At 50.0% G+C, this 24,338-nt stretch overlaps 1 protein-coding gene across 1 annotated transcript in view; it reads left to right on the top strand.

Moving 5' to 3' along the window:
• The first annotated feature begins 1,904 nt into the window (after nucleotides 1–1,904).
• Jph2 (junctophilin 2) overlaps nucleotides 1,905–24,338 on the top strand; it is a 61,860-nt gene continuing 39,426 nt past the window's right edge. Inside the window, exons 1-2 of the mRNA XM_029536561.1 lie at nucleotides 1,905–3,016; nucleotides 23,315–24,086. Coding sequence (XP_029392421.1) covers nucleotides 2,638–3,016; nucleotides 23,315–24,086 — 1,151 coding nt within the window. The 5' untranslated portion in view covers nucleotides 1,905–2,637. The remainder of the gene's footprint in view (nucleotides 3,017–23,314; nucleotides 24,087–24,338) is intronic.

Here is a 24,338-nt window from a genome sequence, read left to right as displayed (position 1 = left end):
CACACACACACACACACACACACACACACGGGGGGGGTTATATAATAAATAAGGGGCTGGAGAGATAGCTCTCTGCTTAAGTAGAAGCACTGCTCTTGTCAAGAACTCTAGTTAAGTTTCCAGCATCCACACCAGGTGGCTCACAATCATATGTAATTCCTAGTTCTAGGGGATCCAACACTTGGCCTCCCAGGCCACCTGCACTTATGTACACATAATTTTTTTTTAAATGAGTAGGTAAAATTCTCAGTGTTTTAAAGTCAGAGATGCTCAAAGCAAGTGCAACCACCCAGGTCTTCTTCTCCCCCAGGACTGAACTCCATTGGTCTGGGAAGGACTGTGCAATCTGTGTTTTTTGTGATTGTAGGTGATTCTTCTGCATGGGCTCCATCATCGGGAGCTACTGGAAGTGAACAGGGATAAATGTATATGAATGGATCCCCTCCTGGGCTGTAGCTAACCTAGATCAGCCTTGTAGTGATTGACGGACTCTCAGAGACGATCACTCTCTTTCTATTCGACTGTCCATTTCCTTGTCCTGTGACTGCCAGTCTGGAAAGAGTTTGGGAAAGAACAGGGGCACGTGTTTTTAGTGGGGGAACTGCCTGATCAGGCTGAAGGTCCACCTGGACAGGGTGCCAGCCACCTGGCCGAGATGATGGCTTGTGTGGAGGCTGGTGCTGAAATGTGGACCAAGAGGACTTCGTAAGGTCAGCGGCTGCATAGTCATGAGAAGCAGCAACTAACAGGGACTGTTATCAGCAGAGTGAAAAGCAGAGAGCACAGACTGCCCATTTCTAAAACAAGGAAATGAATGCAGTGACGTTCAGTGGCCAGAAACATCATGGGATTTGGGAATGCGTCAGACAGACGTGGTAGAAGTCAGATAACTGTCTCAGGCTCCCTTGGACCTCAGCTTTTTTCTTTTAGTTTCTTCTTTTCTTTCTTTGTTTCCTTGTTTCTTTCTTCGTTTCCTTGCTTCTTTCTTTGTTTGTTTCTTTGTTTCTTTCTTTCTTTGGTGATTTCTAACCTTCCTCCATTCCAGCCATGCTATGAACACACACACACAAACACACACACACACACACACACACACACACACACACACACACACACACACACACACACTTCCATGAGCAGGAAGGAGACTTTCCTCCCCTCTGTACTCCTCACACAGGCTGTGGGCTGTGGTGGAGTGAGATTCATTTTAGAAATACTCAGGATTTTTGCAATATTCCCCTTCCCAAGCTTGCTTCGGCCCCAGCACCTTAAGAGTCCATAAGGCCAGGCTTCAGAGGCTCCTGGGGCAGGAGCAAAAAGGCTTTAGTGAATTTCTAGCACCCAGGTCTCCACCAACTTCCAGTAAGAAGAAATAAATCTCCAAGACAAGGAAGACACTGTGGTCTTGGTTGAGGACTGTCAGCCCTGGAAGTGCTTTTCAACTCCCCCCCCCAACCCCGTCTCATGGGTTCTGGGGTTCGATTGCATGACAAGTACTTTATCAACTGATCCATCTCCCCTGCCTCCTGAACTGGTTCCCTTTATCAGGGTTCCCCCCAGTTTCCTGAGCTGGGGCTGGGGTGGGAATATGAGCCCAGAACTCCTGCTTGTTCCTGTTTGCACCGTGGCTAGACCCTCTCTGCTCATTCTGAGTTCCACTCTGCTTTCAAAAGCATATGTGCAATTGTCCTCCATTCCTTTCTCTGTAGGTCACTGGATTCTTCAAAGGGATTGGCAGAGGGACCAAAGCCCCAGGTCTTGCCTCAGCATGCTCGAAGTGGTAGGGCCCCATGTCTGCCACCCCCTGTACTCTGGGAATACAAAGTGGCCCTGGATAAGATTGTCCGCAGGTCTCTTCTCCCTGCCAGCGGAACCTGGGGACTTCTAGATGGGAGGCAGCTCTGATCCACAAGAAGGCAAGGCACCAAGTTTCTAGGCTGTCCACACTTGGTTCTCAGATTTCCTGTTCAGCCCCCTCGGGCCACTGCCTGGGTCTGCAGGCCCAGCGGATTGGAAGCCCCCCTCCCTCCCTCCGGCTCTGAAGGAGGCTGGGCCAGCCAGGGGGTTATTTTGGGAGCAGCTTCTGAGATCCAATGGCCTTGTTAGGGCAACACTGACCTTTCTATCCTGGGAAGAAGGCAGGGCTGGAGAAGGGGCGGGGCAGCTGGGAGATCTGAGCCGCACGCCCACTGGGGTGGATGAGAAGGGGGCCAGCGGCTGCTTCAGGGTGGGCGGCGGGACTTCAGCCTCGGCTGGGCTGCTAAACTGGGAAGTGTCCCTCTTTGAAAAGACAAGACCCCTCAACTCTTTTCGCTGCTTTTCTTAAGGAGGGCACACCGGACTTCATGGAAGCTGGACCTGGGACGCTTTGTGGGAACTTGGAGTCTCTTTGGTCGGCTTCCTTTTTAAGTTGCTGTCTTGTTGGGATGACTGAGGGGAACTCCCAGCCATGGCACTGACCAGCGCCCCCACTGCTGACTTGGCCTTTGGGCTTTTTCTGCCTCTGTTGGCATCTTGCTTTTTTCCACCTCTAGCCCAGTGGTGAGTCTAGGGGCGCAGCCTGAAGGTGCCTGGAGAACATTAGGTACCCCTACGCTCAAGCTGGAGGACGGAGGAGTTGTCAGAAGCGAGGATGAGATGAGCGGGGGCCGCTTTGACTTTGATGATGGCGGGGCGTATTGTGGGGGCTGGGAAGGGGGAAAGGCACACGGGCACGGACTGTGCACCGGCCCCAAGGGCCAGGGTGAATACTCGGGCTCCTGGAATTTTGGCTTTGAAGTGGCAGGCGTCTACACCTGGCCCAGTGGGAATACCTTTGAGGGATACTGGAGCCAGGGCAAACGACATGGGCTTGGCATAGAGACCAAGGGGCGCTGGCTCTACAAGGGGGAGTGGACGCATGGCTTTAAGGGGCGCTACGGAATCCGGCAGAGCACAAACAGTGGTGCCAAGTACGAAGGCACTTGGAATAACGGCCTACAGGACGGCTATGGCACGGAGACCTACGCAGACGGAGGTGAGTCCAGCTCATCCCGCAGAGCTTGAGGGGGTTCCTGAAGGGAACAGCAGAGTAGTTGGCAAAGAAATAGATGGTCTACGGGGATATTTCCTGTGTGGCTTTGGGTAAGCTACTCTGCCTCTCTGTATCCATTTTCTTATCGAAAAGGTAGGGCAATAAGGCAGTTCTTGAGGACCGGCAGGAATGAGGAGTGCAAGACTGTCCTACAGGTGGACACTCATCAGACGCTTGACAGAATGTAATCATTTCTCTTTACTCTCGAGTTATGTAAACAGCTAGATTTTAGCTTGTGTTTTAGCAGAACTGGAGGCTGGTCTCAACTTGGCTATGAAAAAAATTTTCACGAGATAGACCATAAGAGCGTTTATTCATTCATTTCTCCATCCATCTATCCAGCTTTCATCCACCCATCCCTCCACCCACACAACCACCCATCCATCCATTTCCCATTCACTTATCCATCCACCAACCCATCCATCCCTTCTTGCATTTACCCAGCAGCTATACCTGTCCATCTATCCATCCATCCCTCCATCCATTCACCTAGCAGCTATTTACCTATTCGTCCGTCCATCCATCCACCAACTCATCTATTCATGCACCCATTGATTCATCCATCCACCCACCCATCAACTATTTACTTGTCCATCTATCCCTCCCTCCCTCCACCCATCCCTCCATTTCCTCATACATTCTTTCATTCAGCACATATTTATAGACAATTGCCCCACAGTCCCAGCCTTTTTCAATGCATATTTTGGTGGGACCTCCTTTTTGTCTGTTATTGCACAAATGAGATACAAACAAACAAACAAACAAACCCTAGACTCTGGCTTCAAAGCTAGGCAGGCAGGCCAGCATCTCACTCAAACATGATAGAGAGTGGTGGCAGAAAAGAACAGGCACATCTGAGGGGCAGGGGGAAGGCTGTCAGAACATGACTCTTGAGCTAGATTTTTGGCGAGGGTGGTGTGATCACAAGAGTAGGAGATGGAGACTATCCCAGCAGAGAGGGGACTGACGTAAAGGGGCTCAGAGAATGTCATAAGATAAAGAGGAGTTTTCTGAGGCAAAAGAGCACTGGGAGATGGCAGTGTAGACGCCTTACCTTACCTGCGGGGTGTGACTTGGACATGTTGCTTACCTGGGCCTTAGTTGCCATCCATACAATGGGCACTTGGGGCATCAGTACTGCTCAAAGCACGGGCAATGAACAAGTAGTGCCAGCATCTACTCACAGCAAAGGGACAAGTTCAGGGCTCATCAAACTTCCGACAAGCACAGTGAGCAACAGAGGCTGAACGGGCTCACCGGAAAGTGTCGCCTTACTGGCACCCTATGTTAGTTCAGCTACTTGGAAGGCTGAGGCAGGAGGATCATTTTATAACAGCTTGTCAGCTTAGTGTAACTCTGACAAGGAAGGAAGGAAGGAAGGGAGGACGGAAGGAAGGGAGGACGGAAGGAAGGGAGGACGGAAGGGAGGACGGAAGGGAGGACGGAAGGGAGGACGGAAGGGAAGAGATCAGGGTGAGCAAACTATAGACATCACTGGTCAGTGACTCTCTGCCTGTTTTGTATATATCACAAAGTGAAAGTGTTTTAGATTTATAATTATGCAAAAAAAATCTAAAGAAAAATATTCTTAACAGATGAATGCATCTGTCTGGCATCCAGACATTTGGCTGCTGTCTCACAAAACCTAAAGCACTTACCTGCTAACTCTCACAGAAAGCAGTTAGCGACTCCTGCAGTCTTTTCTGTTGAGACAGGACATAGCTCAGGTTGGCTTTGAACTTGTAACCCTCCGACCTCAGCCTCCAGAGTACTGGGATTATAGACCTGCTCCACCATGTCCCATGGCTCCTCTGACTGGAGGAACACTTTCCTGCTATGCTGAGTGACTCAATGTGGTGGCTCTTTAGAAAATAAGTATTCTTGACACAAGAATACACTTGTGGGATGTTGTAGTGAGGACAAATGCTGCGCTGTGACGGGATATGGGAAAGGGGGTATTCTGAGGGTGGAGCAAGGAAGCAGGGCTAAACAGCAGCGGCCCCCTGGGTGAGTCTGGGCAAGCTGAAGCCTGCTGAGAGCAGCTTGGGATGCAGGCTTGGTTCATGCCTGGGCTGAGGACCCACCTTCAACTCTGTCTCTCCAGCTTCTGAGTACACCCAGAATAGCTTATAGAACTGGATGGAACAGGAATGAACCGAGGACAAATTCTGATGTCCTCGAGTCACCCACCCAGCCTCCAACTCAGTACACTTTGACTCAGCAGATGATCGTGTTGAGCATGGTACCAGGCACTGGAGGTTGGGTAGAGAGCAAGCCTCAGTTTTCCCAGATATAAAATGGGCACAGTCCTCACCTGCTTATAGAGTATCAGTTCATCTATGTCAAAAGGAGCATGGCAGGTATGTGACAAATATCCCGCCTGATCTCTCTTCTCTGTCTCCAAGGGCTTGGAGATCTGGCTGTGAATCACAGGGACACACATTCCTGGGTTGAGGTGAACATAGGACATGATGGGCTGATCTGCCAACGTGTCTAAAAGGAGGAAACCTGGTCAGTCCTGAAGCCAACAGCAGTAACCCCCTGTCATCGTGCTGTGTCTAGTGCTAGGGACTGGAGCAGGGAGCAGGCACAGGCCGCCAGAAGCCCCTGTTTAGTGAAGGAGACAGAAGCATATGTACGTACATATATGTATATATGTATATGTTATTTCTCAAGGTTATCATTAGTGTCATTAGTGAAGGAAGAGTGTGCATGAAGTATTCTCAGATGCAGGGTTGGGAGGTCTAGAGGGGAGAGCTTTTCAAGCAGGGAGTGGAGACGCAAAGGCTCTGAGGTGGGGCCAGGCTTAGCCTGTCTGAAGAACAGGGAGAATGAGGCAGAAGTGCATGCTGGAATGGCAGGCCTAGGCTGAGGGACCTGTTCTGTGGGTCCTGGGTTTGAGCCCAGGTGTGCCAGGGAGCTCTTAAGGCCAGGTGCTCAGAAGACCGGCCGCCCTGCTCTGCCTGGCCTTCTCCCTCCCACAAGACGCCCCCACATCCGGGGACTCTAGAGACCTTTTGGTTCTTTCTTCCAAGCCACACACAAGGTGTAACCGTCCAAATTTAGATGTGGCTGCTGCTTTGGAAAATGTCTTTAATCAAGCTGTCATCAGTCCCCTGAGGGTTTGTTAAGGACTTGCCCCTTGCCCTCTTCTGGATGGCACCAAGAGGGAGGCAGACCAATAAGATCCTAAGATTAAGAGCAGGTGGGGGCCAGACAAGTCCGGGGTCATGACCCTGTCCCATTGGGTTTATTTCTGAGCCTTTACTTTCCTCCTCTGTGAGACGAACCACTTCTAATCTCTCATGTGATTTAAAAATATTATTATTACATTTATTGGGGAGGGGGCAGGGCATATGTGATCACCAGAGCCTATGCATAGAGATTAGAGGACAACTCGTGAGAGTTGGTTGTCTCTTTCCATGGTGTACGACCTGGAGATTAAACTCACATCGTCAGGGTCACAGGCAAGTGTCTCTACATGCCGAGCCGGCCATTGAGCCAGCTCATCTATTTCTTATGGGTAAACGGTAGTTGCTATGGTTACTACTAAGATGATCAATTGGTGCAGTGAGCATAAACTGTATTCTGTAGAGCAAGTGCTATGCTTTACTGTGACGTGTAGAAAGAATGGAACAGTTGAGCCAGGAATGGCCCCGCAGCCAGTGCTAGGCAGAGCCAGGCGAGGGACTAGAGCGTGAGGCTGGGACTTCACAGAGGACTTCCTGGAGTAGGTTGTGAGCTAAGCCCTGTCGCCGGTTCATGGGTGAGTGGCACTTTTGGTTGAAAGGACAGAGTCTACAAATGCCAGGAGGCCTAGAGCCTGAGCATCCGCACCCATGCAGAGTTAATTTCCAAGACCCTCGCGTCCTGTCCTGGATATTGGGAAGCTGCCTGGCCTTGTAGTCTGCTGTGACCAAACCAAAGCAGACGTCAGCTTTGCGAACCAGAGGTGCCAACTGGCTTATTCGTAAACAGATGAATTTAGTGGGTCAGGATATATATATATATATATATATATATATATATATATATATATACACAAATAGAAAGAATGGTAGATAAAGAGCAGACGTGACTGGGTCTTTCATGGAGAACAAGATGAAGCATTATTTCCTGGATAAAAGTTTAGCTAATGCTGTACATGTATATTTATATGCAGAAGTATAACATATAGACACATATATGTATCACTGTGTGTTGTAATACCAGTACTCGGGAGGCAGAGGCAGGTAGATTTCTGAGTTCAAGGCTAGCTTGGTCTACAAAGTGAGTTCCAGGACAGCCAGGGCTACACAGAGAAACCCTGTCTTTAAAAAATCAAACAAACAACAACAACAACAAAAACAAAGGTACCATGGCCAAACAGGTCAGAGGTCACTGGTCTAAAGTAAGTTATCCAGAACCTTCTTTGAAGGCCCTGCCATTCCCACCTCCACCCTGTCTTCCCAGCCTTGCTTGGATGGGAGGTTCAGCTCTTTAGCTCTGGCATGGGAAGGGGTGGGGGCGGGGAAGGCCCTGGACTGGAGCCTCCTGGCGCCTTCTCTGCTATAGCCCTCATCCCTTCTCTGGCCATATAAAGTAAAGCTAAAAATAGCTGCTGACTTAAATAAAGCCGGTGCACGATGCACGGATCTGGCCCTGAAGGAGTAGCTCCCTGTTTGGCTACCTGGCCGCTTCCATCAGGAAACCCACAGGTGCTAGCCTTTGAAAGATCGTTTGTGACACTGGCTTTCTCTTTTCTCTTCTTCTCCCTCCTCCTCCCCTTCCCCCACCCACTCTGTCTCTGCTTTGGAGACAGAGTCCCTGAAGCCCTCAGCTTCCCAAGTGCTATGATTGAGGGTAAAAGCCACCCCTGGGCTGTGATCCTTGCTTTTTAAAACCCTTGACCTGAGGTCACTGCACTGCTAGGGTGTCTGCATGCACATGCGCAAGGACAACCTGTCATTTCCCTGGGAGGTGTTTTCTCAGATAATCATCAGATTCTTAAAGTAATCTCACTCACAAATAAATCCACAAATAAATAAGACGTGCAGCAGAGCCAGGTACACTGGTGCACATCTGTCATGCCAGAGTCAGGAGGAAGAGTCAGGAGGATTAGGAGTCAAGATTATACTTGGCTATATAACTAGTTAGAGGCTAACCTGGGCTACCTGAGGCCCTATCTCAAACAAGCAAATAAAGAATGTAGCGGGAAGATGGCCCCTAAGTCCATTGTTTTCCATAAAACTAACATTAGTAATAGTGATCTTGCAGTGTTTGCCATGCACTGGATGCTGTCTTGGGCACGTGGCATGGCCATGTTACTTTATGGGAAGTATTGTTATTACCCCCATTTTGCAGATGAGGAAACTGAGAAAGATCAAGGATCTCTGGTTAGTGAGAAGTAGCGATGGGGCTTGAAAATAGCAAGTAAGTTGGGATAGTCTGGGCCAGTGGGATCAAGTGGATAGAAGTGCTCGTTCCCAGGACTCACCTTGATCCCTCTGAACTCACAATGGTGGGAGCGGGGACTGACTCTGGCGAGTTAAGCCTCCTGTGCTCCACGCATGTGCTGTGGCATGCACGTACAATAAATAACATTTTGATAGATGGTGGACAATGACGAAAAACAGACAGGATCACCGTCCTGACTGGTGTACCCTGGATGTGTGCAAGGGCGGAACCCCGTGTTATCCACTTCGACGACTTGGTGACCACAGTATCTAATAGAAGTGGCTTAAGGGAGAAGCGACTTACGTTGGCATGCAGTTCAGAGGGTTCAGCCCGTCATGGTGGGGAAGGCGTGCTGAATTCACAGCATGGGAACATGTGGCTGATAGCCTGCTCACCACATCACGTGCCAGGGAGCAGAGGGAAGGAGAGCGTCATCATCGTCATCAACATCCTGTCTTCCTCCTTACTTCTTTTACCCCCATAGTTCCCAGATGGTGGGAAGGCGCCATCTACTCAGGGTGGGCCTCCCCCGTTCAGAAATCCTCTGGAAATGCTCTCACAGACACACACCCAAGAGACATGGCTCTGCCTCCCAAGGGATTCTAAACCCATCCTTATCTCTTCTTGTTGTGCCTGTGTGTATGTGTATAGCATGTGTGTATGCATTGTGTGTGTGTGTGTGTGTGTGTGTGTGTGTGTGTGTGTGTGTGTGTGTGTAGGTGTTTGTGCCCTTATGGAGTCTGTAGGTTGATGTGGAGTATCTTCCTCTGTCACTGTCCACCTTGGTTTTTGAGACAGTCTGTATCTGAATGCAGAGCTCATGACTGATTGAGGCTGGCTAGGGTTACAGGCGTGGGTCTCCACACCTAGCTTTTTATGTCCTGCAGATCCAAACTCGGGAGCTTGTGCTTACACAAGGACTTTACCAACTGGAACATCTTCTTATATCTCTTCGAAATCACCCACAGATTTCAAAATGTTGAGAGGAGACTTCAGTTAGGTTCTCCATGCACCTGCAAGGCCAATGGCTTTGACGCTTACCCTGACCACAGGAATGACAGCAGGTTCCCTTTACTAGGCTTTGCCGCGTACCTGGCTCTGTGCTAAGAGTCTTACATGCACCATATTACTTAGACGTCTTCCTAGCCCGTGCCTTTCAGATCTTCATGACTGCTACTCCACAGCTAGATGTGTATTTTACGTACACTGCAATTCTCTACCTGTGCACATCAGTGAAAGTGGAGAATGCAAACCAACCCTACACCTCGTTTCTCTTTCTCTAGGCCACGTCAGCTGCTTTCTTGTTGTACCTTATTGGGGAATTCAGTGACTCTCTGGCTTTTGTAGAGTTCTCGGGATGGTTTGCCACATGCTTTTATTATTATTACCATACCCTGAAAAGACAAGACTCTTTCATATGTCTTTGCCAGCCGAGTCCAGAACCTAACCTGCTACACTCAGGACCCAGTTTGCTTTATTTATTTATTTGTTTGTTTGTTATCTACTTATTTTTTCCTTGCGCAAAGTTAGTGACTTAAACTCATTTAGTCCAGTGGATTCTGAACACACAAACTCAATGAATCTGTCTGGACAGAGGACCGAGCATCACAGGACGTCACATTTTCTGAGCCTGGAGTGCTATTCTCCCATAGTTAAGCTTTAAAGAAACATAACTTCCTTATTTATCCACTTGTGCCCCAAAGGAATATTTCTCTATTGTTATTTGTTTGTATTCCCAATGAGTCTAACCTCTTTCTGTTGCCGTAATAGCTTTATAACAAGTCTTTTTTACTTAAGACAGGGCCTCATCCTGTAGTCCCGGCTGTCCCAGAACTTGATACGTAGCCTAGGCTGTTAGTTTCCCAAGTGCTGGGATCATAGGTGTGTGCTGCCACCCACAGCCTAGAATCAGCCTCAGAATTATAGTCAATCTTCCAGCTTGGTCCTTCCTATGCAATATTCTGCTGCTGTAGGTCACTGCTTTTCCACATTTGTTATAAAATCATCCTGTTGGGTTCTTAAAACAGAAGGCAGCTGGGTTTTATTGCAAGTTATTAGATCTACAGATCAGCTTGAGAAAATAAACATTCTGGCAACGTTGAGTTTTCCCATCCATGGACATGGTATATATCCCAGGGATTGATGTCTTATTCAATTTCAGGCAGCAATGCTGTGAACTTTTCAATACCTACATTTAAAAAATGTTATGCCTATACATGTGTTTCATAAAACTGTCACTGAATTTTTTAATTTGTTGGGGTGGGGGTGGGGCACACACATGCCACCATGTACATGCAGAGCGACAACTTGGAGTCAGTTCTCTCCTCACACCTTGTGGGTCTCAAGGACTGAACATAGATGGTCAGATTTCATGGTGGATGCCTAAAGCTGTTGAGCATTCTTGCTGGCCCTGCATTTATTTATTTATTTATTTATTGACACTGTAGATAGAGCCTTGTTGTTGTTGTTGGTTTTTGGTTTGTTTTTGTTTTTGTTTTTTTGAGACAGGGTTTCTATGTGTTACCCTAGCTGTCCAGGAACTCTGTAGACCAGGCTGGCCTTGAACCTGTGGAGATCTTCCTGCCTCTGCCTCCCTAGTGCTGGGATTAAAGGTGTGCACCACCACCACCCCAGCAGGTATCTTAAATTTTATTTTTTTTCACCCATTTGATACTAGTTTATGGAAGCAATTATTTTCTTTCTTCTTTATTTTTTCAAGAGCTATTTTATGTCAATATGTGGGCGTCTGCAAATGAGCACAGCACACAGAGGACAGAGGCATCGGATCTTTTAGAGTTGGAGTTACAGATGGTTGTGAGCCGCCTGATGTGGGTGCTGGGAACGGAACTCTGGTCCTCTGGAATAGCAGTCAGTGCTCTTATATGCTGAGCTAGCTTTCCGGCCCTGATATAATTATGTCATGTTAACCTTAAATCCTCTTAGCTTGTTCAACAAATTTCTCAGTTTTAGTGTAATTTTTGCTTTTCAAATTTACAAGTAGTAATTTTAAATTTAATTTTAAAATATCTTGATAGAAAACAAAATATAGAAATTCTAAGAGACTTGATGGGTGTAGTAAAAATTTTGGGGTTTTTTTTGTTTGTTTGTTTCTTTGGTTTTGTTTTTGTTTTTTAAAAACACAGGAATACTGTAGGAATATGTTTTCATTTTAATCCCAGGAGTGGGAGAGGGATGCTTCAGGTTGTCCACAGCAGCTGACTGTGATTTGTCTGCTGCTCTAGCAGGGGCGTGATTTTGCCACCTGCAGATAGTTTCTGTGATTACATGATGTTTGTACTTCTGGGGACTTTTCAGAGGGGATATAAATCTACGGCCCCCGGAGCCTGTGGAGGTTGTTGGTTGGTTGCTGTTGGTTGTCCTTGGTTGCTATTGAACACTGTTGGTCACTGTTGATCACTATTGGTCGTGGTTTGTTAAGTAGTTGTGCTCAAAGAAGAAACAACGAGAAGAAATTACATATTCTGATGGTGAAAATCAAACTTGCCCCCAAAGAACTGGATGCTGTAATCAGCAGGGAGTAATTTAATGATACTGTCACCCCCTTTCCTGTCTACTCTGTTTTCTCTCCTATCTAGTGTTAGGAGGTTGAGAGGGTGGGGAAGGGGTGGAGAAGAGTGGAAGAAAGAAGAACCCACAAAGTAGTCAAAGTCCAGCTTCAGGTGGGAGATGCATGGTGCTTAGGTTCTTGGAGTTGGGGTTTAGAGCACCTAAGGTAGATGTTCAAACTCCAGCTGTACTGTTTGCTAAGTGTGTGGACATCACACAACCGCTCAGATCTTCCATTTCTCTACTCCTACTATGAGGGTTAAACTTTCTCTTAACATATGGTTGAAAAAAGGGGTGAGATAATGTAGAGCTCTTAGTGTAATGTCCAGCACATATGAACATGTGAGAATTTATCTTCATCCTGTGGTGCCATCTATATCCCTCAGGGTGAATTAACTTGGCTAGCTTGAACCGTAGCTGTTCTTATCTGTGGGGCAATGTTTTTGAACACAGAAACCAGCCTTTGACTTTGGAAGGGTTGATAAACTAAGACAGTGATTTTCTCAGTTCTGCTCTGCGACCTGCCAGGGTAGACGGGACCTGTACCAGGCTTGACTCCGTTTCAAATGTGGAATCAGCATAATTTAACCTCATCTCAAGAATCTCATGTCACAGTTCACAGCCGGGGATCAATGTGACTAAGTTGCTGTGGGCTAAGCTGATGTCCAAGCAGCTTTTTGGTGTTATCTGGGCACTCCAGGGAGGGAGAACCCCCTTAAAGACACGAGAAAGCGGACACAATCTTTCCTCTCTGTGCCTTGCTTCCATGACTCATGCATCCGATTGGCCGAGTCGCAGCAGATGTGGCCTGTCCAAGGCAGGCCTCAGGGATTCACTCAGCTTGCTGGTTTCCAGGGGTGGTTAATTCTGGGCCCCCAGCAGCTGTTCCCCAGACCAGCTCTGCTAGGCTGGCCACACCCTTGTGAGGAATGTCCAGTCTCAAGTTCTGAGGGCTTCTGCTGAGAGAGTGGGGTGGAGGGGGCAGAGTGCTTCCTACCATAAGCCAGAGGGCTGTCCTTTTCCATCCTGGCCCTCTTCTAGCAAGGGCCATAGAGTGGGAAGGCATGGAGGGCTGGCCTCCCTCCCTCCTTCCCTCCCTCCTTCCCTCCCTCCCTCCCTCCCTCCTTCCCTCTCTTCCTTCCTTCTTCCCTCCCTTCCTTCTTCCCTCCCTTCCTCCCGGGTGACTTCTATTTCCAATCTAAGGGACAATGGCTGAGGGCTAAAGAACCAGGTGTGGATGGAGAACAAGTCGCAAAGCCACTCCAGGGCACTCAAGCCTCCTGGGCTCTCCCTGTCAGCAGTGATGAGCACCAGGTGCTTGAGGAAGCCTGAGCCCATGATAGCTGACCACCCTGGGGGATGCACAAGTGGAGTGAGGGACATGGTCAGGCCTGAGGTGTACACAGCCCACAGGGCATGCTGTTCAGGACCCACTGAGGTCCATCTCTCTATCAAGGTGGAATCCTTACAGACCCTTTGTCACCAAGTACCCAGGTATAACTTCCCTCAGCGGGCAGGGCAGATGAACAGTGTGTCCCCTCCATGGGGCATGCAAAGAAGGACATGGTATTCATATAATGTCCCTGCCTAGGAAAGGAACAGGGCAGGGGAGCATTTTGGGAAGGGTTGCAAGAAGGGTTGACTTTTAGTCTGAGAAAAACAGGGACCATGAAAGGGACCAGTTGGCAGAGTTGTTCTGTGACTGGCATTCCACTGTTAGGATCATAAGAATAAATGAATAAAATTAAAGATTTTCTTATTCCATTTTACATATTTATTTTCTGTCGATGTGCATGCACCCCAGTGCATATGTGGAGGCTGGAGGCCAGAGCTGTCTGAGCCACTTCCCTCCCAGTGTGTGGGTCCCAGAGACCGAGCTCGGATCATCAATCTGGCAGGAAGCAGCTTTACCCACTGAGCTGGCTTGCTGGCGCCCCAAAGCCGAAGAGAGACAGGATTTGCTTTGCTTTCATGGGATGCCTTCAGCTCCAGGGTGGAGATGAGGCTACCTGTGGCCAGGGCAGTGCCCATTCATGAGTTTAAGGCAGTGTTCATGATGTAGGTGAGAAAAGCAGAGGCCTGGACCACCATCACCAAGATGGTAAGATGTGGTACTGTGAAGGGGGGACTGGTAGGTTTTTGATGATGCTATGATTGGGAGGAGAGAGAGAGAGAGAGAGAGAGAGAGAGAGAGAGAGAGAGAGAGAGAGAGAGAGAGAGGCAGTGGTGATGGTTCCAGGCTTTACGTGAACTAAAAATAAATGGCCATGAGTTGGGTGAGGGTCAGGAGCTGAGTGTCTGACACATGGGTGAGAGGTGCCCGTTAAGCCATTCTTGTGGGCCTGACGGCGGTGGGCTGCCTCTGAACTCAGATCCTCTCCCTCGGACCCCCCTCCCCTGTGCACTAAGTCAGCTCTAGTCTATAGCCTCGGTGTTGGCAACCCTCGGTGTGCTGAGCTGACCCAGGCTTGGCCAAGGGGCTTCCACCCAGAGCACAGGCCTTGGGCTGTCAGCACCCAGCCAGTGCTACCGAGTTAATCCTCAGCTTCTTGTGTGAGCCGTGGGGTGTCATTGGGGCAGCAGCCTTACATGTGGGAGCGGCAGAGCTCTGAAGGCTAAAGAGACTTGGCATCTGGGGCTGCAACCTGACCCTGCTCCTGGGAGCTGTCACCAGTGCTACCAGCTCTTCTGCTCAGCGCTGTCTGTTGGTGATCCCAGGAAACCAGAGACTGTGGGGCTTTGATGGATGGAGGCGTTTTGGAAACCATGGAAGGTTTCCAAACTGCGGTGCCAGCCTTGCAGGTGAGGCAGAGAGCAAGGCCTCTCAAGACCATTATGGGGGGAAACACCATGCTGGCCAGATGCTAAGCAGAGGGACTGTTGAATGAAAGGCAAGAGCCTGTGGGACACAGTATACAGAGGCCAACTACTTACACCTCACATGGAAACAAATCACAGGCATGCTAAGGGCACAAAAGCCACCCTCAGTGTGCTCAGGCATTGATCGAGTGTCTACTCTACTCTCTTCATTCTCAGAGGCAGGAGCAATAGCCGAGTGGTAAACTGTCAACCTTTCGCTCCACCTCGTGAGCATGCACTGCATGTAGCAAATGGGCAGGACTGACCTAGGTTGTTGACAGTGGTCTCGCCTGGGGAGCTGGGAAAGCATCTGCCCACATGCTCATTTTGTTTTGGATATTTTGCAACGAGTTTACATGCTCCCTTGGCAACACACAAAAGGTATGACTGTGTAGACAAGATAAGACATCTTCGAGGTGCAAAAAGAGGCTACGGTACATTAGCTACTTCTCTCTATCTGCATCAAAGCATCTGATAGAAGCAACTGAAGGGAGGAGAGGGGGTCTGTGGCTTTTTTGAAGGAGTGGGGTGGGAGGTGGAGCTCACAGTTTGAGAGGGAACAGTCCCATCACGGTGGAGAGAGCTGGAGTAGCTTGCCTGGTGATGGTAGGAGTTTGCCAGGTGGTTTGTTCACATCTTGACAAATCCAGGAGTTGGGGGTAGGAAGGAGGCAGGGGACAAAAGCAAGGCCAGCTTCAAGCAACCCTCCTCCACTGACCAAGCTCACCCTCCCCACAACGTAAAACATCACTGCCAGCTGGAACTGAAAGGTTTGGGATGGAGGGGTGTGCTCAAGAGGGACACCAAGAGAGATTACTGGGGAGTAACGGGCTTATTAGGAAAGTTATTAATGCTATGAACAGACAGACAGACAACAGCATGGCAAGGACTCTGAGCACCAGGGACAGAGAACGTGATGAGGGCACTGAAGACAGAAAGTTCAGGTGCACATGGCAGAAACGGGAGCCTCTTAATCCTTCCTAGGGATGGGGGAGGTTTCAATAACTGGTACTTAGACTCTCTGAATACCAGGCAGGAGGCAGGGATGGGCATGGACTGGGATGTGCGGCCACCATTACCCTCTTAGATGTGAGTAAACTCACTTCTCTGGTGAGAACCACTAACATCAGGAGGTCTACGAACTAGGGACTGACAGGCACTGTCTTAGCAGGGCGCCTGTTAGGATCCTCAAGATGGGAAGGAAAGGCTACCTCCGGGGCTACAGTCTGAGCGGCAGCTGGATTCTGACATTACATTCTTACAGGGACTAGGTGTTCCAACACATGAGTCGTACGGGACATTTGAGACTCAGATCCTAACAGAACATTTCCCAGAATCTAGACTCAGGGTCCTTCCTCGTTTCTTCCTGTTCTGGGACACTCTGCTTTTTCAAAGTAACAAGACAGGAATGAGCAAAACTGAAATCTGTTTATTTTTTATTTTTTTATTTTTTTAGTTTCAGATGAGCTGCTGCCTGGTTGTGTGGTCTTGGGCAAGTTGCTCATTATCTGGCTGAGCCTTTTTGAGACTCCCTTTGGCAAGGAGAACAAATCATTTTTTGTTTGTTTTTGTTTTTGTTTTTTTTTTGAGACAGGGTTTCTCTTTGTAACCCTGGCTGTCCTGGAACTCACTCTGTAGACCAGGCTGGCCTCCAATTCAGAGATCCTCCTGCCTCTGCCTCCAGAGTGCTAGGACTAGGGATGTGTCACCATGCCCAGTAGCCACACCTATCCTTAAAGGCAGATTGATTCCCTACATCATTAACTTACTGGCAGTGCACAGATCGCATCGTACAGTGTAACAACACATCGTGGCTGGTGAACAATGCCTGTGGTGGGCACAGGCCGGGACAGAGGTGGTCAGGTATCTTGCTTCCTCAGACAGGGTGATCTGCTCCCCAAATTTCACTCCAGCCACAGCTGTTCTGAGATTCTCACGTCCACCAGGTTGTCTGTAGCTATGTGGGTGGCACGTTTGGAGAAACTGACCACCCGAGATCCCATATTAAATACGGGCTCTGAGCCAGCTTTTACTGACTCGTGAGAGCCCCGCAGTCATAACTGGTCAACCCATGGTAGCTCGACCAGGCAGGGGGAGGAACATTTACACCTCAGAACAGTGCAAATCAGTTTGTATGCTTTTCCTGAGGAGTTGGCTCGCAAGCATGTCGACTCAGTGTCCTTGTCACCAGAGTTAGGGTCACCAGCCCTCTCGGTTTGCTCAGAACTGTCCTGGCGTTAGCAGGACATGTCGCCTCTGAGGAATTCTTCTGTTTCAGTCATTTTTTTCTGTATCGGTTACTATCCTCGTTGTTGTGAGAAGATGGCGGACAGAGACGCCTTCAGGTCGGATGATTTGCTACGGCTCATGGTTTCAGGGGGCTCCATCCATCACTGCGGTCAAGACAGGATGGGGTTCAGAGTAGTGGAGACTCCCACTCCTCAGTAGACCTCGAAGCAGAGAGTAGGAACTGGGGGACCTGGTATAACCCCCCCCCAAGTCCTGTCCCTAGTGACATACTTCTGCCAACTAGTCCCTACACACCTCCTAAAGACTGTCCTTCCCAATAGCACCACGAACCTGTAAGGGACACTTCAGATTCAAATCATGTATTTTCTATCAAGTGAGGAAAGCCCACACTTGTGGAGAGGCGGAGGTCTCTGCAATAGCCTTTGCAAGACTCACGGGAGCCCTGAAAAGATGATCTGTCAGAGAGAGACTTCAGAATTTCATCTAAGGCCATGTGCCCTTCAATTAATTTGGAAGTATCCGCTGAGTGCCTTCTCTGTGACAGCCCTTGTGAGGTGTGCTGGGTGTGTACGTGGGAAGGCAGGTGTGGCCTTGCCTGTAGGAGCACAAGTTCTAATAGCAGAGATCCAAGTTCAGCAGTGGTTGTGTTAGTGTGAAGAGCAGCTAGAAGGGAAAGCAGAGGGGTATGTGGGCTGCTCTAGCGATCGATTGATCGATCGATTGATCGATCGATCGGAGATGTCTTCCCTGAGAGTGGAGTTTGTGCTGCGATCAGAAGGAAGAAGAGGGGAGAAACTGACAGGGAGCCATGCTGTGTCTGACAGAGAGAACAGCGAGTGCAGAGACCTGGTGGTGGGAATAGAAACCACGGGGAGGCAGAAACCCGGAGCTGGCCTCCATCTCCTCCTGGGTTCTCTCTGTTCTTCCTGGCTCCCGTTCATCTTTACAGTTAATCCTTTCTGGGCCAGTATTTCTGAGAAAAGGCTCTGACCTGCCAAAAAGCTGGCCTTTTGGTGGGTAGGGGTAGCTCAGTGCTAGGGCACGTGACCAGCAACACACAACCCAGGTTCCATCCCCAGCACAGGGGCAAAAAAGAGCTAGCCTTTAAGGGACACTTCCTGTCGCCCACCAACCCTTATGGAGTACTACCCGCGTGCCGGCTCTCCCCACCGCCTCCCATGCAGCTCTCTTAATCTTCAGTCAACTGCCTTCCCTGCTCTACAGCTCTCTAGTCCTTGACCCTCACCTCTCTTCTGGACCTCTGCTGTGTCTGCCATAGTGTGTGTGTGTGTGTGTGTGTGTGTGTGTGTGTGTATGTGTTTGGTTGAATCCCAGGTCAGAAGTTTTTGGTCCATCCCTGGCACGGAGCCCGCATGCCTGTGGGCAGGGACAATTTGGGTCACTGCTGTATCTCTAGTGTATCCTCTTTGGTGTATCTTTGACAAATGCCTGCTCAGTAGCCACCAATGACGCTCATCACCTTCGCTTCATAGGATGTCAGAAACGAGGCTCTGCAGGCTTAGGTAACTAATGAGGGTTTCAGAAACACTCGAGGTGAGAGTCAAGGCAGGGATCCATATTATTCCAAACCAACTGAGAAGATCCAGTGTGGGGAGAGGGCTGGATGTAGGCTCTGCCTACCCGGGAGACAGGATTGTGTGGTCCATGTTAGCAGTGATGGCTGTGACCATCATTCCCAGGGGTTGTACTGATGAATCTAGAGCTGAATACCACCTGCTTTTAGTGCCTCTTTCATCCTGGGTTGAGATGGAAGTGGGATGTGGGTCCTGTTCCTAGGCCAACGTAACAGTGTGGTCAGGAAAACAGTCATACATTAATGTTTGCCAGTGACCTCTTTGGGCCTGGGAACTGTGCAGGATGCTGGGACTGTAATGGGAACGAGTTAGACACTGCTCCTCTCAGCCTGGAAGCCAACGCCTCACAGGAGAGAAAAGGCTTATTTATAGTGAACCAATCACCATGACCATTATTTCATGACACTTGGGGAAAGCATGAGGGAGGTGATGGGGCTGTCTTGGGTGGCACTCAAGGAGGGGTTTCAAGAACTCTCCCTGCATGGTTTCACATGGAAGCTGAAGTCTGAATGTCAAAGATGGCTGAAAGAGAGAGAGAGAGAGAGAGAGAGAGAGAGAGAGAGAGAGAGAGAGAGAGAGAGAGAGAGAGAGAAGTGGGCCAAGACAGAATGAGTGAGTCAGGGACAGGGTGGCTCATGTCTGTAACTGCAGCAATTTGGAGGCTGAGGCAGGAGGATTGCCAGGAGTTTGAATCTAGTCTGGGCTATGCAGTGAGTTCCAAGCCAGCTTAGGCTATCATGCAAGCGTCTGTCTGAAAAAACAAGAGAGGTTGGAGAGATGGCTCAGCGGTTAAGTACACTGGCTGCTCTTTCAGAGGACCAGTGTTTGATTCCCAGTACTCTCATGAGAGCCCATAACCCTCCGTAACTCCAGCCACAGGGGACTTGACGCCCTCTCCTGGCCTCTATGGCACAGCACACACATGGTGCACAGACATACATTCAGGCAATAGATGTGTACCTGTAAAATATAAATAAAATCCCCCAAAATTTCTGGGGCGGAGCATGGTGGCAGATGCCTTTAATCTCAGCACTTGGGAGGTGGATCTTTGTGAGTTCAAGGTCAGCCTGGGCTACCTAGTACGGCTCTGTAGCAAACAACAAGGACAAAGGTTCTGGGGTAGGAAGAAAAGTGACTAGAGAACAGGTCAAACTGAGGTGACCATGCCAGGCTGTTGGAGACCCCAGTGGGTCCCTTAGAACAACGGAGTGCCTCGTGTGGATTACTGGGCAGCTGAGGACCCCACCCAGGGCGTTTCCAGTCAGATAACTCCAGGGAGGCTTTTCTCTGCAGAGGTGGGCTCCTGTCCGCAGGGAGGACTACCCGGGCCCATCTCAGACACACAGGGAGATGGCCTTTCCGTCTCTTTATCCCCCTTCCCAGGGCCCTGTCACTATCAATATCCCCTGGGTGTTGGTGACTCTCGCTGCGTGCCTGTAAGTTTCCTAATATAGCCCGACTGTTTCATTTCTAACGGGTGGCCAAGAGCTGCTCCCTTCCAGTCTCAAGTTTTCTTGGGCTTAAAGGGACCCTGTCAGCCAATTTCAGGCCAAATTCTAGCTACAGGTAGGTGGCTGGATTCAGTTTCACAGACTTCTCCAACCTGGAGATTAGATGTCTCCTCTGTCCCCATTTTCCAGCTTCTCTGCCCTATTCATCATCCTTTCTGTTTTCTCCCCTCCCCCCTCATGCTCTTTGGAGAAATAGGAGGAGTGTAGCTAAGCACAGAGTATGGGCTCTGGTGATGATGTGTGAGCTTTGTCATCCGTGTGTCTTTCATCTTTGCCAAACCTGAACTTTATCTTCAAGGTTTTTTTGTTTTGTTTTGTTTTGAGGGTTTTGTCTTTGTTTTTGTTTTTGTTTTGTTTTGTTTTGTTTTTTCTCCTCACAGATAAGGCAAGAAGACAATAAAAGTTGAACAGACTCATTTCATTCAGCTGTGCAATGTGTTTGTATTGAGTCCCTAATCCTCATTTTTCTAAGCAATAAGCAAAACAGGCAGGAATCCTTGCCCTTACAGAGCTTGCCACCAGTAAGAACAACAAAGGAAAGGAAAAGAAGATGTCTGTTGTTTTGTATGTGCTCAAGGGAGACTGGCGCTGAGGAGGGGATAAAAACCTCCTGGGGGAAGGTCATTGCTTCAAATAACATTGTCAGGATGGTTGACAGGAGTGGAGGCTTGAAGACAACAGGGGAATGAGCCAGTAGGTACCTGAAGGAAGACCGGTCTGGTCAGAGGGAAGGGCACTCCCGAAAGTTCCTGAGGTAGGACCGATTGATGCTGGTCTGGGAGAGGAACACCCAAGAGGCCTCTATGCCTAGAGTGGAGGGGGAGGCAAAGTCAGAGAAGTAGTGGAGCTAAGATTCAGGAGGGTCTTGTGGGTCACCGGGCCCTCAGCTTCCCCTTGGAATAAGAAGGGCAGAATGGGGCAATCCGTCTGCATATTTGGACAGAGCCCCTCTGAGTTGCTGACCAGTTGCTGGCAGAGGATAAGAACTGAAGCTCCAGCCATCACCCAGTCCAATGAGGATGCTGAGAAGTGGCTGGAGTCTGGACCACTCACATGTTTCCTGGCGGATATTTGCAAAAACACTGCTGGGCGTTGTTGTTTGTTTGTCTGTCTATTTGTTTTTCTAAAATTTTCTTAATTTATCTAAATGAAAGCCATCTCTACTTTGGTAATGGAGCCTCTAAGAGGAGGGGCCTAGTAGGTTTTTAGGTCACAGGGACAGGTCCTTACTTTTCTTAAAGCTTGCAGTAGGTTTTGGAGGCTCCAGTTTGGGGATGTTCATTCCACGACCTGTCGGCCCTTTTGCTTTTAGGTCTGCACTGTGATAGGTTCACCTTGGTGGGAGAGCAATGCCTGCCCACTTCAAGAAGTAAGAGAGGAAGGACACACCCCCATGGCCTCCCACGAGGCCCCGCCTCTTAAAGGCGCCACCACCTCTGAATAGTGTCATGCTGGGTACCAGGCCTTTACCAGGAAGATATGGGAGGGACTCTTAAGATGCAGCAAAGGCTCTGACTGGCCACATCAGGGCCGTGGTCGTTGATGCCATAATACTGGTACCCATGACAGCTCTAGAGGTGGACCAGAGGACTGGCTTTCAGTGCTACTATAGGAAAGACTAAGAAGGTTGTGTGTGTGTGTGTGTGTGTGTGTGTGTGTGAGACCTAGGGGGCATCGGTCTACAGGCTGACATCTGGAACTTGGAGGGCGAGTAGAGATTATATTTTGGAGGTCAGCAGGACCTCCATAGTGAAGACAAAGCACTAGATGATGTCATCACTGTGGAACCAGCTTGAGGCAGAGCCCTGGGGATAGGGGGATGAAACACAAAGTCTTCATGAGAGCTCTGTGTCAGCTTCTTCACAGAGCTCAGCACCAGTACAACTTTCTCAAGCCACAGTGTGGATCAGGGCCCTTTTCTCTCAGCGTTACCACTGAGAAGTAGACGGTGATCGCTCTTTCTGATAAGAAAGCGGAGACACAGAGAGGTCAGGCTAGTTGCCTAAGGTCACACAGCAAGGGTGGAGGCGGTCCTTGGAGTCTATTTGCCTCTCTACTTGTGCAACACTGTTGCTGTGCACTTATCTCCACGAGCTGGGGTGCTTGTATCTGCAGGGGCCCTTGGCTGCTGGCAGCTCCTGCACCACCAGGTCTTCTGTGGTTTCAATTTGATGGCCCCAAGCGCATCTCACTGCTTCAGGTGCCCTAGCCTTGTATTGGAGCACTCAGGCGGCCTCTCGTTCTCAGAACTCCATGCATGTTCATAATGTGATTTCTGTGGGACCATGAACATATGGCTTCCTGTGTCACATACACTTGTGATCTCATGTAGTCAAAAGACACACACACACAAACACACACCTCATGCTTCCCAGCATTCATGCTGCCTGCAGACTTGCTGTCTTATCTGTTCACAGCTTCACTATAGTCACACCACCTTGGGTCATAGGACAGCCGTGCATCCGTTCTGTGTACCAGTGGGGTCTTGCCTGGCCACAACCCTTCCTCGCTTCGGCCCTCTGATGGTTTTGCACGGTCAGTCAATCCTGCCTTTCTGTGCAGTTCTGACCCAGGACTGCACCACAGCCTTATGTTAGGTAGCCCCATTGGGCTTTTCTCAGGCTGCGTGCACACTGCTTTGCACCGGCCCTCCACACAGTGCTGCCCAGAGCTACCGTTTCTAAACTTCGCTTAAGTAGAGTTCACAGCTTGACCTGCTCGGAAAACTACAGTGTAACATACGGATTCACACACTTCACACTCGGCTGCCTACCTGCGACCTTAGCATGTTCCCACCATGAGAGCGTTTATATCATCCCAAAGATTCCATACCACAGCTTCTCGCTGATTCTCTGACTCACCCAACTCACTGGACACTTGAGGTTCCCACCAGTGGGAGCATGCACTCCTTGTCCCTAGAATGACCTATGCTCTCTTCGGGCTCCACCCCTTCTTGTCCATGTTGGGGAGCTCACCAAGTCCCCACCATTTAACTGACACAGCTCTCTTTGCCCGCCCCGCAGGGACCTACCAAGGCCAATTCACCAACGGCATGCGCCATGGCTACGGTGTGCGCCAAAGCGTGCCCTACGGGATGGCAGTGGTGGTGCGTTCTCCGCTGCGCACTTCTCTGTCCTCACTGCGCAGCGAGCACAGCAATGGCACGGTGGCTCCGGACTCGCCGGCGGCAGATGGGCCCACGCTGCCCTCGCCCCCGGTGCCGCGCGGTGGCTTCGCGCTCAGTCTGCTGGCCACAGCCGAAGCTGCGCGTCCCCAAGGGCTGTTCACGCGTGGCACACTGCTGGGTCGGCTGCGACGCTCAGAGTCACGCACTTCGCTGGGCAGCCAGCGTAGCCGCTTGAGCTTCCTCAAGAGCGAGCTGAGCTCCGGAGCCAGCGATGCCGCATCCACTGGCAGCCTGGCCGAGGGCGCCGAGGGCCCGGACGACGCGGCTGCGCCCTTCGATGCCGACATCGACGCTACCACCACGGAGACCTACATGGGCGAGTGGAAGAACGATAAGCGCTCGGGCTTTGGCGTGAGCGAGCGCTCCAGCGGCCTGCGCTATGAGGGAGAGTGGTTGGACAACCTGCGCCACGGTTACGGCCGCACCACGCTGCCCGACGGCCACCGCGAGGAGGGCAAGTACCGCCACAATGTGCTGGTCAAGGGCACCAAGCGCCGCGTGCTGCCGCTCAAGAGCAGCAAGGTCCTCCAGAAGGTGGAGCACGGGGTCGAAGGTGCCCAGCGCGCAGCAGCCATCGCGCGCCAGAAGGCCGAGATCGCCGCCTCCAGGTAGGTGCCCGGTGGATACCCAAAGCCTAGGAGGTCCGAGCCAAGACTGGTCCGGCATTTCTCTACTGTGCGAGTCATTCATGCATTTAGTTATCTACACGCTTGACCATCGCGCCTCAGTCATTTGCTCAGCGGCTGCCATCCACCCTATCCCAATCCTCGGCAGATCTTGTCTCAGAGAGCCATCCACTCACCCACTCCACTCAATGCTTACCCACCCTACCATGCAGTCACTCGCCCACCTCACCCACC

This window comes from Mus pahari, chromosome 3, assembly GCF_900095145.1.
Source record: "Mus pahari chromosome 3, PAHARI_EIJ_v1.1, whole genome shotgun sequence".
Lineage (NCBI taxonomy): Eukaryota > Metazoa > Chordata > Mammalia > Rodentia > Muridae > Mus > Mus pahari.
This window is presented reverse-complemented; position numbering and strand designations above follow the sequence as displayed.